Below are 19,100 nucleotides of genomic sequence, written 5' to 3'. Positions count from 1 at the left end.
ATATACGTATATGAACTTGCGAGGGTCAAAATATTGACAAATTGCCGCTTCAAGATTGCAATGAGCAGTTTAAAAGTGGTCACTTGTGTTTCCAAAAAGTCCAATCTACGTCTGTCCAGAGCCCAATTTGCGAATTTCTACCTCATCGTGGAGTAATTTGCAATATTCCGCAGAAAACTCGCTTTCTGAGGCAAGTATGACGTCACAAGATGGCTGCCGCAGAGAGATTCTCTTCATTTCGAGAGATTTAATGTTCGTATTGAAAAAAAGGCTCTATACAGACGTAGCAAAGACATGTACAAACACGGTGGTATGCATTTTTAATTGATTACTTACTTATTTAAGACGTAAAATGTCTAGAAAAGGAAGGCACAGCGTAACATAGCATGACAGTCAAGGCCAAATGCCTGCCGGGGCCCTTAACGGTTTTCGGACCGTCCTTGGGTTACCTGCACCCGCACCTTGTTAAACAATAGCCTAAGCGAGCCTTTTGTCCGCCACTTGCCCACCGAAAAGACGGCTTTAACACCACTACCGAGACGGGACCGTTTACAACCATGCGAATCCAACTAAACTGCTGTTTATGACAAAGCTACAATAAATCCTCGAAGCCATGGGACACAACTATTTAGCGTCCGATTTTCAACTACAGATTTCGTTCCCGGGCCATCTGTTTTTACATTCAATATATCTTGCCAGGTCCGAACCGCTTCCTTGTTTTATTGTCTGCTACGGTCATCTTCCAAATTCAAATCCTCCAATGACAGCCCTTAGGCCACTTTGAAAACTCCTCCCAAAAATGACGAAGGGAGGGAAACAGGTAAGGGACAGCTTCATACTAATAACATCTCGCAATCGTCAACGTCGTGTCTTTAACACCGGGCAGTCGCTGTAACGTCTTTGTAAAGTCTTGAACGGATAGAATATTGCAAACTATTTGTGGAGTAATTAGTTTTCCTGCAACTTCGAAGTGATTCGAATAATCGCAAAATGCGTAAATTGTCGCTGACATCTCTCGCTGGCGTCGTGCTCGTCGTTTTGTTCTTCGAAGGTGGCCAGGCTTCCGTCGTGCGTCGCGAATCTTCTCCAGGTGAATATTGTTTTAGTTGCAACTCTTTCGGTGTCGGAACAATGAACGCGCACCGTCTGTTCTTCGGTGAAATTTACGTAATGCTTGCTTCTCGTACAAATTACGAACGCAATCGCGAGTTCGATAGTTGGAGATGGGATCGAGTTTCTTATCAAGCTTGCTTTCAGGATGTCCAATCCAAGCCACGAAGACCTTGCATGTATATAATGTTGTGCGTGTTGACGATCTCCGAAACACGATGTCCACATGGCCACAAGGTTGTTGCGTGAATAATTTGAACAGGACAGATTATGTTATCACACCGGGCGTAGGAGCCCACAAGCTTTTCCAAAATGAGGTGACGTGGAACAGAGCCCGAGATATTTGCGTGCGTGACGGAGGTAATTTTCTTCCTGCGATAGCCATTACAGAATTTCGTTCACGCCTCTCGCATTGAAACACGTTAGAATCTCGGTACAGTCATTTCTCGATATATGTCGCAAATACTTGGCTGATAGAAGTCGTAGTACAACCCATTCGAGTATAACCCTTGAAATGTCACGAAGGTCGACAGGCCTCGGATGGCGAGGAGTGTAAACATAACACGGGTCGGGCACGAAGTTCACGCGGATGGAAGAATAATAGTATCTCCTGGACGATATATGTCGCTGGCAAGTCTGTTGACATGAATCGAGAAAACACTGTACATACTTCGAGATCGTCGACTGTGATTGACTCATTCTACGGGGTCAGTGGATCCAAAAAGTATTCGAACACTGAAAATCTCAGTTCCGAAATTTTCAGTACGGATCTAAAAATTGCATTTTTGAAAGTTTCGGTATAGTCCCGCGCTAAGAAAGTAGGAAACAATAGCTTGTAGTGCGTTCCCTGTAATTCCGAATAATTGCAACCTTTTAGAATTTTTTCACGTCATGCAGTAAACTAATTGTTTCAACTTTTCAATTAAAATCTCAGTCGCGTGATTCAAAATTAAAAAAGTGATCGTCCTTTTAACCCCTTAACTTGTACGCTCGAGTTCATTCGAGCGCGCAAAACAGACCAAACTGTGCACACTCGAGATAATTCGAGCGGCGTTGTATTTTATGCTGCTATAATTTTTGACACTCGAATATAATCGAGAATTGAAAAGAACAATGTGAAAGTAAAGAAAAGAAAATCGTTTTATTGATATTTATCATTTACATGGGATGGTAAGCTATAACACTTATTTATTCACGAATAAAATATAGCCTTTTTCCGTGGCACAAAAGCGCAGTTATTTTTAAATAAAACTGTGCGTTAAGGGGTTAATAGTGGACCAATATTACTGTGATAGACTGTACAGTCTAGTCTAAATGAATAAATGTATCCAGTAAATTATCGGCAAAAGTAATGTGTTAATTAGCATCGTCATATTCGCATATGGTACATTGTAAGGGTTAAAAGGTCCGGTAAAAGCAGCTGATTACTGTTTAATTTGACAATGTTTCACGAGACAAAGTTGCGAAGACGGACGGCGGTAATAAATGACAATTATCTCGCAGCTCAATTGGCCGTGATTAATTCGGATGCGGAGGAAGTACTCTTCCGAAGCTGGAGAAGCAAGAATTCGCTGGATGGTATTTGGATAGGTGTCCACGATCTGTTCCAACAAGACTGGTGGGTGACATTAACGGGCGAGCAACTCGCTACGATGAGTTACAATATATGGGCTAAAAACCGGCCTGACAACGCTAAAAACAGAGAACACTGCGGCGTGCTTTGGGATGACCCGGCAAAAGGAATAGACGACTGCTGGTGCGAGCATAAATATTCGTTCATCTGCGAAATCAATCTGTGCTAAGATGCGAATAATCAAAGAACAATCGCGAATCGGACCAACGGGCAGAAGGAGGACGGCCCGGATAGCGATGTAATGATAAATGAGTTAGTTGTTGTTCAGCTGGTGAAGGGTACATATGTAACAGAACCTAAATAAAGTGCGTAAACTGTAACAGTGTTGTTCATTACCTGCATTCATTACCTTCATTACATAAAATGATTTAACAAGTAGTAGATATTGTCAAAGAAGACGTCATTTTTAAGTATGGACAAAAAGAATGTAATTTTGGAAAATTATTGTAAATGTTACTTTTTGGAGATTCAGACATTCTAACGGGAAAGAATTATTCTTTGGTTTAGCATAAGGTTTCGATTTATAAATAACGATTCTACTTCATATTATTGTTTATTATTTTAATAAAAATATAATGACACGAAAATATAAATAAAACAAAAGAAATAACGGAGATCAAAATCGAAGTCTTAAATAGAAACGTTCGGTTGCTAAAAACAAATAACTTTTATACTGATAACTAAAATCAATAACTTATAAACAAATGTAAATAGAATATATCTAAACGCATTTGTGTTACGACAAATGTTTGGGTTTACCGACTGAAGAAACGAATTTTCATACGAAGAAAGTTCAGAGGAAAACTCGGGGATCTTATCATTGTTTATTCCTTCGATATACAACGAATGAGACTAAACAAACCGCTAACAATAAGTGGTGACGGCAATCGGCATCGTCTGCGTTCGAAACGCCCGGCCCGAGCTACGATTGTGACGAGCGTGTACGTAAAACGACGCAACTTCATTGTAAAAATTAGTATAGTTCTGCAACGTTCCGCAAGCCAATTTTGGTATTAAAATAAAGTAGAGAATCTCTACTTTATTATATGTAAAAATCATCGCGTGGACCGACGTGGCGCATATACTAATTCATTAACGAAGAGTAGTAACATGGGCGTTTCTGTGGAAAAATAAGTACCGTCTTTGACACTTAATTTACAAAAATAGAGGAATGTTATCGATAATTTGGAATTACTCAAGTGAAAATACATGTTTTGAGATGTTATATCCATCATATATAGGAAATTTAAACACTCCTTAGTACATTTTAACATATGTCTATCCCGTATGGAAATGTGCCCATTCATTTATAGGTTAGGTCTTCGTCTTGTAGGTGAAGTTTACACGCTCTGTAAACATACAACAAAAGAATTTTAAGTTTTAATATTCAAGGGTTTTAATACATGGTTATTTTAGATTATATTAGCACAGTTAGTTTTCGTTTATTTGAAAGTTAATTTTGTCCAGCTAAAAAGGCCATTCGTCACACTGTGCGGCGCAGTGACGTGTCTTGTTGAGCGTGGCGTTGGCATTGGCCAAGCCGCAATCCGTCTGCTGTAGCCGCGGTCTGATTGGTCCGTATTTTTCGCTAGAAACTCGTTGAGAAAGCCGCGGAATTTTGAAACATTTATCCCAACGGACGTTGGAAATCACCACTTTCAAAGAAGTACAACATTTTTGGGCCACCGTGTATATTGCCCTGCGTATCATAAATTGAAATAGCTAATACCGAACAGATATGAAACAACTACGACTGAATAGATATTAAAACTAAACCAAAACACACATGCTTCCTGGGCTTTCCTCCGCAACCAATAATAATGATCATCAAGAATAAAAAATATATAAGCATCAATAGTAATTCTGATTTACACTCTTCTCCTCGGTATGAAACTCGCTGAATCTCAAGTATATGACCTTCCATGGATACTCGATTGCACAATGGTAATCATCAGTGATAATTGTCCACACGAAGGGAACAATGTAGAAACCGTTATGGACGTTCCAGCTCGATTTGAAACGAGTGAAAGTTCAACGATAAGCATGACTCACAAAGGCGATAATCGGCTGCTTAAAACTTGTAGGAGGGATGCAGTAAGAATGTGCGTACTCGCGGCAACTAACGTCGTCGAGAGTTCAGTTGAATGTCTCCTGTCGCGGCCGTTGCACGTCCGACGAACCTAATTAGTAACCAGTGATAATTAATTGTCCGGGTGTTGAACCGATACAATACTACAAACTATTTGTGGAATAAGTGGTTTTCCTTCAACCTCGAAGAGATTCGAATAATCGCAAAATGCGTAATTTGTCGTTGACATCTCTCGCTACAATCGTGCTCGCCATTTTGTTCTTCGAAGGTGGCCAGGTTTCCAACGTGCATCTCGAAGCTTTGGAGATTCGCAATTCCAACGATCAGACCAATACATCGCCAGGTGAATATTGTTTTAGTTGCAACCCTCTTCGGTGTCGGAACAATGAACACACCGTCTGTTCTTCGGTGAAATTTACGCAATGCTTACTTCTCCTACAAATTACGAACGCAGTTGCGAGTTCGATAGTTTGAGGTGGGTTCGGATTTCTTATTACGCTTGGTTTCAGGATGTCCAATCCCAGCCACGAAGACCTCCCATGGATATAATGTTGTGCGTGTTGACGAAGTCCGAAACACGGTGTTCAGTTGGTCGCACGGTTGTTGCGTGAATAATTTTAACAGGACAGATTATGTTATCACACCGGGCATAGGAGCCCACAAGCTTTTGAAGCACCAGGTGACGTGGAACAGAGCCCGAGATATTTGCGTGCGAGACGGAGGTAATTTTCTTCCCGCGACGCCCATTACAGTATTCCGTGCACGCCTCTCAAGTTGAAACACGTTAGAATCTCGGTACAGTCATTTCTCGATATATGTCGCAAATACTTGGCTGATAGAAGTCGTACTACTATCCCCACTGCCGCGGAGTATAACCCGTGAGATGTCACGAAGATCGAGAGGCTTCGGACGCCGAGGAGTGTAAACATAACACGGGTCGGGCACGACGCACGGTGGGCAATTTGGACAAAATCGGATTCAAAATCGAGGAACTTTCGATAGGAATGAGGTAGAGCGATGAAATTTTTTTGAAATGAAAGCTGCAACTTTTTAGGATATGGGAAAAATAGAGAGATTGTGGTACGAACGTTTTTTAACCTCGAGAAAATTCGTTAAACGCGAACAAATTCAAGAAAATTTACTTTTTCCAATACCACGCGCGGAAAAAATTTTTTTTAACATGCTATACATCATTTCCCATAGACTTTTTCACGCTGATTTCAAATCTGGTTTCAAAATTTGTCTACGACCTTAGGATTTTGCAAAAAATAGATTTTTGTGACAAAAACTAATGAAGTCATTTTTTCGTTGAAATGATTGGATGGTAATAATCTTCCTATTTTTCCCATATTCTACAAAGTTTCAGCTTTAATTTAAAAAAAATTTCATCGCTCTACCTCATTCCTATCGAAACTTCCTTGATTTTGAATCCGATTTTGTCGAAATTAGCCACTGTGCGACTTTCACGTGGATGGAAGGATAATAGTATCTCCTGGACGATATATGTCGCTGGCAAATCTTCGAGATCTTGGACTGTGATTGACTCATTCTACGGAGTCAGTGGATCCAAAAAGCATTCAATCACTGAAAATCTCAGTTCCGAAATTTTCAGTACAGATCTAAAAATTGCATTTTTGAAAGTTTCGGTACAGTCCCGCACTAAGAAAGTAGAAAACAATAGCTTGTAGTGCGTTCTCTGGAATTCCGAACAATTGCAACTTTTTCAAAATTGTTTCACGTCATGCAGTAAAGTAATTGTTTCAACTTTTCAAGAGAATCCCAGTCGCATGATTTAACCCTTTCGCCTCGGCAGTCCAGTCCGCCGAAGTGCCGTCACCGAACGGAAGCATGCGCCAGAAATGTGCACAGTGCTCGCGGTTTCTGTATATACGTTCTTCTAAGTCTTAAATAATTACTATGCTTTAATATAGCACGTATTCTTTATATTTTAAAAATGTAAAGATTCATAAAATATTATATTAATTATTCTAAAAATATTGGACCAATTACAGTTGACATGTTTTCAGGTATTTACATATTTACAGGACCTCACAATTAAAAGTTTAATATAATCAATAATGTAACGCAAATTATTAGTATATTAATATGTAGAGACTAGTAATATAACTGGTACTTATATACACTGATTTAGATGCCGGATATGTCCGGCGCTCGAAGCGAAAGGGTTAAAATTAAAAAAGGTATCGTCCTTTCAATAGTGGACTAATATCACTGTGATAGACTGTAAAAAGTCTAGTCTAAATGAAGCAATGTATCCAGTAAATTGTCGGTGAAAGTAATATGTTAATTAGCATCGTCATATTCGCATACGGTACATTGCGAGGTTAAAACGTCCGGTAAAAGCGGCTGATTACTGTTTAATTTGACAATGTTTCACGAGTCACGAGACAAAGTTGCGAAGACGGATGGCGGGAATAAATGACAATTATCTCGCAGCTCAATTGGCCGTGATTAATTCGGATGCGGAGGAAGCACTTTTCCGAACCTGGATGAGCAAGAATTCGCTGGGAGGTGTTTGGATAGGCGTCCACGATATGTTCCAGGAAGACTGGTGGGTGACTACAACGGGCGAGCCACTCGCTGCCATGAGTTATAATCTATGGGCTGACACCCGGCCTGACAAGCAGCTTAATGGTAGTCACTGCGGGGTGCTTCGGGATAGCCCTTTAAAAGGCATAGACAACTACCCGTGCGATCGGAAATATGCGTTCATCTGCGAAATCAATCTGTGCTAAGATGCTAAGATTCAGCTAGTGAAGGGTACATGTGTAACCGAACGTAAATAAAGTGCATAAAGTGAAACAATGTTATTCATCGCCACCTGTCGTCGCAATAAGTTATTTCTCGTTAGGAAAGCCAACTTCAGGATTAGGTCGGGAAATACTGATTGGCGTGCCAACGTCTTCTGTTCAGTGATTATAGCAACGGTCGTGCTTCGAATGAACTTCGAAGTCTAATTAAGACCCTGTCCAGATCAGGCGTTTTATGCGCGTTTTGAAGTACCGGGCAAAGGCGTCGCCATCCATTTTATTTTGGGTCCACATGGAGCCCGCGATTTTGGCTGCTGTTTTCTTTCGAAAGATAGGATGGCGACGCCTTTGTACCGGCACCTCGAAACGCATGTTTTATGCGCGCGGCAGACAGATTCCGGCGCAGCGATATGTTATGAATGAGACACTTGGTAAACTTGACCGATGCGATTCTTCACGTTTTTACAAACTTATACGCCGTTACAAACGGTGTTACAAGCGTTACAGCGACAGCCCGGTGTTGGAGACACGACGTTGACGTTATACGATGTTGTGTTATGGTAAGAAGCTCCCTATGTTAGTGCTTGGCGACACTTATGTCTACTTCCTGTCCCAATTCACGCTTCCCTCCCTTCGTCATTTTCGCTTCTTGGGAGGAGTTTTCGAAATGGCCTAGGGGCTGTGATTGGCGGAGTTGAATTTGCAGGATGACCGTAGCAGACAATAAAACGAGGAAGCGCTTCGGACCTGGCAAGATATATTGAATTTGAAAATGCGATGAATAGGATGCCGCGAGCTGGCAAACAGTTGCTCGGGGACGAAATCTGTAGTTAAAAATCGAACGTTGTTCGATAAGAAACATAGTTAAAAATCGCTAAATAGTTGTGTCCCATGGCTTCGAGGATTTATTTTAGCGATGTCATAAACGGCAGTTTATTTGGATACGTAGGGTTGTAAACGGACCCTTCTCGGTGATGGTGATAGAACCGTTTTTTTTCAATTCTATTGTTTAACAAGGTTAGGGCGCAGATAACCCAAGGACGGTCCGAAAACCGTTAATTGGGTGGTACGCGTCGCAACAATAATCGTCAGTGACAATTGCCCACACAAAGAGAACAATGTAGAAAACGATACGGACGTTCCAGCTCGATTTGATACGAGTGAAAGGTCAACGATAAGCATAACTCGCAATGGCGATAATCGACTGCTTAAAACTTGTAGGAGGGATCCAGTATAATAATGCGTACTCGCGGCCGTTGCTCGTTCGTCGAACTTAATTAGTAACCAGTGATAATTAATTGTCCGGGTGTTGAACCGATAGAATATTGCAAACTATTTGTGGAATAATTAGTTTTCCTGGAACTTCGAAGAGATTCGAATAATCGCAAAATGCGTAAATTGTCGCTGACATCTCTCGCTGGCGTCGTGCTCGTCGTTTCGTTCTTCGAAGTTGGCCAGGCTTCCGACGATCAGACTAATAAATCTGCAGGTGAATATTGTTTTAGTTGCAACTCTCTCGGTGTCGGAACAATGAACACACCGTCTGTCCTTCGCTGAAATTTACGCAATGCTTGCTTCTTATACAAAGTACAAACGCAATCGCGAGTTCGACAGTTGGAGGTGGGTTCGGATTTCTTATCACGCTTGGTTTCGGGATGTCCAATCCCAGCCACGAAGACCTCCCATGAATATAATGTTGTGCGTGTTGACGAACTCCGAAACACGATGTTCACATGGCCACACGGTTGTTGCGTGAATAATTTCAACAGGACAGATTATGTTATCACACCGGGCATAGGAGCCCACAAGCTTTTGAAGCACAAGCTGACGTGGAACAGAGCACGAGATATTTGCGTGCGTGACGGAGGTAATTTTCTTCCTGCGACGGCCATTACAGTATTTCGTTCAAGCCTCTCACATTGAAACACGTTAGAATCTCAGTACAGTCATTTCTCGATATTTGTCGCAAATACTTGTCTGATAGATGTCGTAGTACCATCCTCACTGCCGCGGGGTATAACGCATGAGAGGTCACGAAGGTCGACAGGCTTCGGACGCCGATGAGTGTAAACATAACACGGGTCGGGTACGACGTTCACGTGGATGGAAGAATAATAGTATCTCCTGGACGATATTTGTCGCTGACAAGACCCGTGTTGTTGACAAATACCGAGAAAGCACTATACATACTTCGAGATCGTTGAATATGATTGACTAAATCTACTGGGTCAGTGAAGCGAAATTTACAAGGGACGGCATGTTCAATGTCGTCACTCTATTCTTGAAACACATTTTCAAGTAAGATGGAACGTAAACGTCTGGGCTGGCATAATCGGACATCTAATTACACTGTCCAACACCAAAAAAATTTTGCAATACCTGTTGGGTGATTCTTATACACTTTGTCATCCTAAAACCGAATCTGAAAGTAGAATTGCTCCATCACGCAACGTTTTCGAAAAATTTTGGTTTTTGTAAAAATGCCCGATTTTGATACGAAACGACGTGTTACGCAAAAACTAAACACGCGAGAAAGTTCAAATTTGAGTCAAAAGATAGAGGGGACTCTCCTCTACATATTCATATAGTCAATTATATTTTTATGTACTTCCTAATAGTTGTAAATGGTTGTTAAAGATTGAAAATGTGCCGACGCGGGTACTTTGTACGCTCTATTTTTGTATTTATGTGAAAAATCCTTTATCTAGCAGGAATTTACTATACAGGAATGCATTCTACAGACATTTCTGGTAAAGAAACCATTCACGAAAAGTATTTGGTTCCCTTAATGTACGAGAAGGATCAGAAAATGTTAATTGACAGCGTGTGCGCGGCGCGTTCGCGCCAGACGGCCATTGCAGCCTTTTCGCGACTCGCCAGGGCCGTCGCTGTGCGTAGTCGACGTTGGTACCACTCAAGTATGTCTTTGCTTACTATGCTTAATTAAATACATTTTTTTTTGGTCTTTTTGGGTGCCAATCATTACAAAAGATTATAAAAATACGAGTTATATTCACATTTCATTGTGGAAATGCTTAATAAAGAAAATTGACCGCAGCAATGCGGTGACTGGAAAATTTTATTTTCAGTAATTGTTGTCTTATCTTTATAATTGTAATACTAATGGACATTCAAGATTCTTCCGATTAAAATAAGTCCAAACACTATGTAAATGGGACTATTTTTATCGATTTTATTGATCGAAGTACATAATTAAGACATAGATCGCTCTATATTAAATCGATAAAATCTCGCGGAAGTGTATAAATCAGCCGGACTGTTTTTGTTCTATTCATGACGAAATTATTTTAAAATCAAAACAAGGAATACAATTCCAGCATTAATCTTTCATCAAGATATTTCAACAATGGAAAAACGTTACAAAGGAAAAGACTTATGTGCGGATGCTTGCTGATTACTGCTGGACACTTATTATTGAAAATCGGGATACCAGGAACAAACGTCAAGCAAGGCGGAAACATTTTTAATTTGTTTACATCAGAAATAGGTAAGTTTTTGTATTAAATTTTCTTTATTAAGCATTTCCACAATGAAATGTGAATATAACTCGTATTTTTATAATCTTTTGTAATGATTGGCACCCAAAAAGACCAAAAAAAAATGTATTTAATTAAGCATAGTAAGCAAAGACATACTTGAGTGGTACCAACGTCGACTACGCATAGCGACGGCCCTGGCGAGTCGCGAAAAGGCTGCAATGGCCGTCTGGCGCGAACGCGTCGCGCACACGCTGTCAATTAACATTTTCTGATCCTTCTCGTACATTAAGGGAACCAAATACTTTTCGTGAATGGTTTCTTTACCAGAAATGTCTGTAGAATGCATTCCTGTATAGTAAATTCCTGCTAGATAAAGGATCTTTCACATAAATACAAAAATAGAGCGTACAAAGTACCCGCGTCGGCACATTTTCAAACTTTAACAACCATTTACAACTATTAGGAAGTACATAAAAATATAATTGACTATATGAATATGTAGAGGAGAGTCCCCTCTATCTCTTGACTCAAATTTGAACTTTCTCGCGTGTTTAGTTTTTGCGTAACACGTCGTTTCGTATCAAAATCGGGCATTTTTACAAAAACCAAAATTTTTCGAAAACGTTGCGTGATGGAGCAATTCTACTTTCAGATTCGGTTTTAGGATGACAAAGTGTATAAGAATCACCCAACAGGTATTGCAAAACTCGAAAAAAGTTTAATTTTGTTGGACAGTGTTATCGGGCCATATTTTTTCGAAGGAAATGTAACGTCAGCAGCATGTTTCGATTTCTTACAAAACAAACTACCGGAATTATCAGAAGATGTACCGCTGAGAACTAGAGGAAGTTTAATTTTTCAACAAGACGGTGCACCGCCACATTTTAGTCGTCATGCGAGAGATTTTTTAAACCAACATTACCAAGGCCGGATTGGTCGTGCTGGAACAATAGCTTGGCTACCACGCTCTCCTGACTTAACTCCGCTTGACTTTTATTTGTGGAGCCATATTAAATCAATCGTCTATTCTGAAGAAATCGCAAGTTGCGAGCAATTGAAAGAAAAGATTATTGTAGCCTTTCATACTTTAAAACAATCGAATACGTTAGAAGGTGTTCATAGAAATTTAATTGGAAGAGCAGAAGTATGTGTTCGGCAGAATGGGCAACATTTTCAGCAATTTTTGTAATAATAAACTTTATGATTGCTTCATATCATTTCATTACGTATTCCTAATTTTCCGTTACGGCAAAAACAAACTTAAACTGCGATAATATCCATCGAGACAACGATCTACAGTCAGACCGGTTATAACGAGACGCGATCAAGTGCACGCGTACCGAGCGAAAATTCAAAGTCGATTTTCTCGAAAACAAAGCCTCAAACGAAAAATTTTTATTCTATATTTTCGACTTCTTCTTTCGCGCAGAATCACCCCCTTTCCGCTTGTACCACCAGTTACCAACCACCCTGTATATAAGTTACGAGGCTTACTAATCTTACATTCAAATCAACAAAGATTTCAATATTAACTAATAATAGAAACCATATTCAAGGAGTAATAACCCCCTCGCCGGCCTCTCGCGTTGCTCGCAGCCCTGGCTCGTAACAACCGTGTAAGTTTTCTATGTAACATTTTTTCATATTATTACAAATAACAGCAATATTCAAACTGGACATAGTTATTGCCCCACCCTATATGTTTCAAATACTTGACTGATAAAAGTCGCAGTACCATCTCCACTGCCGCGGAGTATAACCCGTGAGGGGTCAAGAAGATCGAGAGGCTTCGGACGCCGAGGAGTGTAAACATAACACGGGTCGGGCACGAAGTTCACGTGGATGGAAGAATAATAGTATCTCCTGGACGATATATGTCGCTGGCAAATCTGTTGACACGTATCGACAAAACACTGTACATACTTTGAGATCGTGGAATATGATTGACTCATTCTACGGGGTCAGTGGATCCAAAAAGTATTCGGACACTGAAAATCCCAGTCCCGAAATGTTCAGTACAGATCTAAAAAATGTATTTTTGAAAGTTCCGGTACAGCCCCGCACAAAGAAAGTAGTAAACAATAGCTTTTAGTACGTTCTCCGTAATTCCGAACAATTGCAACTTTTTCAACATTTTTACACATCATGCAGTCAACTAATTGTTTCAATTTTAAAACAATAATCATCAAAGGTACACTACCGCTCAGAAGTATTCAGACACATGCGATATATGTATTGGCATTGCATAAACGTTATTGCAGTGCCTAAAATAGTGACTCAAATCGATTTTTATTAGTTTATTATGAAACAGCTAACGTTTTTAATTAAAAATTTCTTATCTGGAATTCCACAATAATTAAATACGAGATTCATCGACATATTAGTAATTGCTTCTTGAGATAAGATACACCTGGGGTCACAGCGTTATTAGTTACTTATGAAACAGCTAACGTTTTAAATTAAAAATTACTGCTGTGGAACTACACGATAATTAAATACGAGATTCATCGACATGGCAGTAATTGTATTCTAAGATAAGAAATACTTGGGGTCATAGTCCACGCAGAAAATACAGAATTGGCAAAGTTGATATCTTTTTGAAGGAATTATTTCTGAAGCGTGTTATTAGAATCATACACGAATATAAAATATCACTTACCCAGGGATACATCGTGAAAGCAAAAAAAGAAACAGGTGTGAAAGGTTAACGATAAAGTTATACAGCATGACTTACAATTTTAATAATCGATCGATGGAAAATCGTTGAAGGGATCCAGTATAATAGTGCATACCCGCGGCAACCAACATCGAGAATTCAGTTGAGCGGCTCTTATCGCGGCCGTGGCATGATCGACGAACATAATCAGTGATAATCAGTGTGGATCGCCGATTTCCGAACGATCAAGGACACGGGGAGAGTATATATTGCCACGATTCGGGGAATCGCCATAAGTTTTTTCGCGAACTCGGACGGACGCACGCATGCACGCAAACGCACACGAAATTTACCAAATCTAACTTTATTGCCTAGCCATAGGAATAGACGTAGTTTAGTTGTGAAATAAATAATTTTCCGGGGAAGAGATTAGAATAATCGCAAAATGCGTCAATTGTCGCTGACATCTTTCGCTAGCGTCGTGCTCGTCGTTTTGTTCTTCGAAGGTGGCCAGGCTTCCGAAGTGGCTGTCAATCATGCCAACCAACCGGTCAATGCAACTGCAGGTGAATATTGTTCTCTTTTCAACTCTTTCGAAACAATGAACACGTATGTCTGTTCCTCGATGAAATTTACGTAATGCTTGCTTCCCATGCAAAGTAAGAACGCAATCGCGAGTTCGATATTTGGAGATGGGTTCGGATTTCTTACCAGGAAGCACTTGGTTTCAGGATTCTCTGAAGTTGTGCCTGGTAACGGGGTCACATACGCGGTGTCCGAACAGTCACAGTCGTTGTGTTGCGTGACTGGTCTCCACAGGAACGATTACACTTACACACCGGGCGTAGGAGCCCACAAATTTTTCAAACAAGCGAAGTCGTGGAACGCAGCCCGAGACGCCTGCGTCCGAGACGGAGGTAATTTTCTTCCCGCGACAGCCATAACGCTGTGAAGCACGGCAGAATCTCAGTACAGTAATTTCTCGATATATGTCGCAAATACTTGGCTGATAATAGTCACAGTACTATCCCCACTGCCGCGGGTTACAGCCCGTGAGGGGCCACGAAGATCGAGAGCCTTCGGAAGCCGTTTAGTGTAAACATAATACGGGTCGGGTACGATGTTCACGCGAATGAAAGAATAATAGTATCTCCTGCACGATATATGTCGCGGGCAAGACCCGCGTTGTTGACATATATCGAGAAAACACGGTACATACTTCGAGATTGTGGAATATGATTGACTCAATGTACTGGGTCAGTGGATCCAAAAAGTATTCGAACACTGAAAATCCGAAATTTTCAGTACAGATCTATGTAACGTATTTTTTGAATTTCCTATATAAGCCCGGAAAAATGAAGTAGTAAACGATAACTTGTAGCACGTCCTCCGTAATTCTGAACAATTGTAATTTTTACAAAATCTTTTTCACGTCATGTAGCAAGCTGATTGTTTCAACCTTTACAAAAAATCCAAGTTGTACGATTCAAAGTTGAGAAAGTGATCGTCCTTTTGATAGTGGACGAATATTACTGTGAGATACTGTAAAGTCTAGTCTAAATGAATAATTGTATCCAGTGAATGGTCGGCGAAAGTAATGTGTTTATTAGCATCGTCATATTCGCGCACGGTGCCTTGTGAGGGTTGAAACGTCCGGTAAAAGCGGCAGATTACTGTTTATTTTCACAATGTTTCACTAGTCACGAGACAAAGTTTCGAAGACGTATGACGGGAATAAATGACAATTATCTCGCAGCTCAATTGGTCGTGATTAATTCGAATGCGGAGGAAGCACTCTTACGACGCTTGAAGAGCAATAATTCGGTGAACAGTGTTTGGACCGGCGTTCACGATTATTTCCAGCGAGGCTCGTGGGTGACTGTAGTGGGCGAGCCACTCTCTTCGTTGGGTTACAATATGTGGGCTCAGAACCGGCCTCGCAACAATGATAATATAGAACGCTGCGGGGTGCTTTGGAATGACCAGACAAAAGGCGTAGACAACACCCGGTGCAATTGGAACTTTTCGTTCATCTGCGAAATCAATCTGTGCTAAGATGCAGAATTTGTTGCTCGCAAGTTAACCGGGGCGACCGATCGCGAGTCGGACAAGCGGGCAAAAGGAAAACGACCCGGAGAGGGTCTGAACCGTCTGGATAGGGATGTAATGATAAATGAGTTAGTTGTTGTTCAACTGGTGAAAGGCGCACATGTAACAGAACCTAAATAAAGTCCATAAAGTGAAACATTGTTATTCATTACCATTCATTCCGAGCAGATTTTTTGGAAAATATAGCCATGATTCTTATGAAAATAGTGAAAAACTTTCAGATTCTCAGAACGAGGAACTATCACTGGAAAAACGGTTAGAATTAGAAATCGCAGATAGCCTTCAAAAATTTAGTGTCAAGAGTTCAGCGACGGAAGAAAATAAATTCCGGACTCTAACAAAGGAATTCCAATATTTGAGTCGACTGAAAAAAAGACCCAATCTTCAGCAACTTTTGGATTTTCTGTATACGATAAATTTTTCTACCGCTATTTTTCTACGAATTTTGTGACAAAAAAAAAAAAGAGAAGTAGATTGATTCTACATTAGTCGCATTATGCTTCTTAAGAAGTGATTTCAAAACAAGAGCGTAACGTTTCACTTTATAAAAGTTTGGTAGAAGTTTCCCAATATTTTTTTATTTTATTAAAAATTCTCGAGGAATATAGTCTTATTTCTGCCCAATGTCTCTGATCATCTCAAGTGTATTCGTGGCGACGTCTCGGCACACTGTCCCTTTTTGTAGTCAACCACTATTTTGTTAATATATTTAATCCTCGGTTACACACGTATTTTGATCTACCGTCACATTATCCGCATCCATTTTCCAGTCGCTTCTCCTACATCTCTTTCCTTCGTTCCTGAGTCACTCTGTGCCTCATTCACATCGACTAGATCCTCAACACAATTACATGATCTCTCATGGGCCCTCAACTGCGCAATCTTTCATCAATAGACTGCGGATGTTTATGCGAAATAAAAATTTTCTACCCGAATTGCAACAAACTGGAGCGAAATAGAAATTTGTTTTCTTTCTTAATATGTTTCATAGGTTCGAAATAACATGACGATATTTGCAAATTCGTTTAATGTTTTTACCGTCTTAAATTATACTCACTCATTTTTGTCATAAATGCTTAAAATCCGCAGTCTATTCATCGGCGATAATTGCTGTAAAATAATAACACAAAGTACAAAACGGTATGGACGTTCTGGCTCGATTTGTAATCGTCCCCGTGTGAAAGGTTACCGATAAACTTGTACACCGTAACTCATAATTGCGATAATGAATTGCAGATAAATTGTAGGAGGGTTCCATTACGATTCTGCGTACCCGCGGCAACGAAAACCGAGAGTTCAGTTGAATGTCTCGTGTCGCGGCCGTTGCACGTTCGACGAATTTAATTAGTAATCAGTGATAATCAATTGTCCGAGTACTGAACTCATAGAATATTGCAAACTGAGCCTATCGCGAAATAAGTAGTTCTCCAGGAACATCGAAGAGATTAGTATAATCGTAAAATGCGTAAATTGTCGCTATCGTCTTTCGCTAGCGTCGTGCTCGTCGTTTTGTTCTTCGAAGCTGGCCAGACTTTCGAGGTGCGTCTCGAATCTCCGCAAACCGGCGATTCCAACGATCAGATTAATACAGCTGCAGGTGAATATTCTTTTTGTTTCAACTATTTCGGTGTGGCAACAACGAAGACACGTTTAGTGTTTGCTTCCCATACAAAGTGGAGACGAAATCGCGAGTTCAATAGTTGGAGATGTCCTTGGTCCTCTTGGTTTCAGGATGTCCTAATAATGTGGTCACAGGGCCAAAGGGCTACTGCGTGAATAATTTCAACAGGGCCGGTTATGTTGTCAGACCGGGCATGGGAGCCCACAAGCTTTTCAAGCACGAGGTCACGTGGAATAAAGCCCGAGAAATCTGCATGCAAGAAGGAGGTAATTTCACGCCTTCAACATTTTTGCACGTCGTGCAGTCAACTAGTTGTTTCAACTTTTCAAACAAATCCCAGTCGCATGATTGAAAATTAAAAGAGCGATGGTCGTTTTCTAAGTGGCCGAATATTACTATGATAGACTGTAAAGTCTAGTCTAAATGAATCAATGTATCCAGTAAATTGTCGGCGAAAGTAATGTGTCAATTAGCATCGTCACATTCGCATACGGTACATTGTGAGGATTGAAACGTTCGATAAAAGCCGCTAATTACTGTGTAATTTGACGACGTTTCACGAGTGACAAGAGAAAGTTGCGAAGATGGAGAATGCGATTACAGGATAATTATCCCGCAGGTCAATTGCCAGTGATTGATTCGGCGGAGAAGGAAGCGATCTTCCGAAAATGGATGACCAACGAGATGGTGGACGATGTTTGGTTAGGCATCCACGATCGGTTTGTAGAAGGCACGTGGGTGACTTTAACGGGCGAGTCACTCGATGGGAAGAGTTATTATCCATGGGCTGGGGGCGAGCCTAACGATGCGAACGGCGGAGAAGACTGCGGGGTGCTTTCGAAAATCCCGCGTAATGGCATAAACGACTTCTCGTGTTTCGGGAGATTTTCGTACATCTGCGAAATCAGTCTGTGCGATGATCTATAATCTGTTCGTCATTCGGAAGAAGGCCCCAAGAGGGGCTGAACACCGTCCCACCCGGTTGGTGATGTAGGGATGAACGTGTTAGTTGTTGTTCAGCCGACAAAAGGCACAGAAGTAAGAGAATCTAAATAGAGTGCATAAAGTGAAACAATGATATCCATTAGCACCAGTCATCGCAATAAGTTAATTCTTGTTTGAAAGCCAACTATAGAATTAGGTCGGGAAATACTGATTGGCGTGCCAACGCCTTCTGTTCTGTGATTGTAGCAACGATCGTGCTTAGGATGAACTTCGAAGTATAATTATGACAATGTCCAGACGAGGCGTTTTATGCGCGTTTTGAAGTACCGGGCAAAGGCGTCGCCATCGATTTTATTATTTTATTTTTCTATATTTATCGATTAATATGTTTACAGTTGCATAAAATATGAACAATTATTAATTTTTTACAACATTTAGTTGGTTTTTGTCAATTAAACAATACACTTTAAATGATTTATAATTACATATAAAATACAACAAAGTTAGTAATGGATCTACGTAACACAAATGATTTGACAAGTAGTAGATATATTATATTTAGACTTAATTTACAAAAACAGAGGAATGTTATCGATAATTTGGAATTACTCAAGTGAAAATACATGTTTTGAGATGTTATATCCATCATATATAGGAAATTTAAAC

General features: G+C 40.4%; 3 protein-coding genes across 10 annotated transcripts in view; all 3 read left to right on the top strand.

Annotated features, from left to right (window-relative positions):
- Positions 1 to 19,100, top strand: part of LOC143353754 (hemolymph lipopolysaccharide-binding protein-like) — a 69,478-nt gene that overhangs the window by 2,845 nt on the left and 47,533 nt on the right. Inside the window, exons 1-3 of one of the 5 annotated variants that reach the window (XM_076787315.1) lie at positions 14,027 to 14,325; positions 14,491 to 14,676; positions 15,516 to 16,004. The exons of 2 other annotated variants lie outside the window; for them this stretch is intronic. In XM_076787315.1, coding sequence (XP_076643430.1) covers positions 14,205 to 14,325; positions 14,491 to 14,676; positions 15,516 to 15,814 — 606 coding nt within the window. In that variant the 5' untranslated portion in view covers positions 14,027 to 14,204 and the 3' untranslated portion in view covers positions 15,815 to 16,004. Of the gene's footprint in view, positions 1 to 1,257; positions 1,471 to 2,613; positions 3,060 to 14,026; positions 14,326 to 14,490; positions 14,677 to 15,515; positions 16,005 to 19,100 lie in introns of those variants that run through there. 2 more of the 5 variants (XM_076787313.1, XM_076787314.1) reach the window with 2 other exon arrangements.
- LOC143353744 (uncharacterized) overlaps positions 1 to 19,100 on the top strand; it is a 164,363-nt gene that overhangs the window by 129,950 nt on the left and 15,313 nt on the right. For 3 of the 4 annotated variants that reach the window (XM_076787291.1, XM_076787289.1, XM_076787293.1), the window contains exon 5: positions 17,600 to 17,755. In XM_076787291.1, the coding sequence (XP_076643406.1) occupies positions 17,600 to 17,755 (156 nt within the window). Of the gene's footprint in view, positions 1 to 17,599; positions 17,756 to 18,108; positions 18,565 to 19,100 lie in introns of those variants that run through there. The other variant, XM_076787292.1, reaches the window with a different exon arrangement.
- LOC143353759 (hemolymph lipopolysaccharide-binding protein-like) lies at positions 937 to 7,596 on the top strand. The gene is made up of 4 exons (XM_076787322.1): positions 937 to 1,051; positions 5,101 to 5,175; positions 5,342 to 5,554; positions 7,290 to 7,596. Exons 1-4 carry the CDS (start codon positions 991 to 993, stop codon positions 7,586 to 7,588), a joined length of 648 nt encoding a protein of 215 aa, XP_076643437.1. The 5' UTR covers positions 937 to 990; the 3' UTR covers positions 7,589 to 7,596.

This window comes from Halictus rubicundus, chromosome 4 (genome assembly GCF_050948215.1).
Source record: "Halictus rubicundus isolate RS-2024b chromosome 4, iyHalRubi1_principal, whole genome shotgun sequence".
Lineage (NCBI taxonomy): Eukaryota > Metazoa > Arthropoda > Insecta > Hymenoptera > Halictidae > Halictus > Halictus rubicundus.
Note: the sequence above shows the minus strand (reverse complement) of the source record. Positions and strands in the feature narration are given on the sequence as shown.

Excerpts from the sequence above, each read along its gene's own strand:
- LOC143353759 (XM_076787322.1), top strand. The coding sequence starts at position 991 with ATGCGTAAATTGTCGCTGACATCTCTCGCTGGCGTCGTGCTCGTCGTT. Across the intron at positions 1,052-5,100 it reads CGTCGTTTTGTTCTTCGAAG|GTGGCCAGGTTTCCAACGTG; the intron begins GTGGCCAGGCTT and ends TGTTCTTCGAAG. Across the intron at positions 5,176-5,341 it reads TCAGACCAATACATCGCCAG|GATGTCCAATCCCAGCCACG; the intron begins GTGAATATTGTT and ends GCTTGGTTTCAG.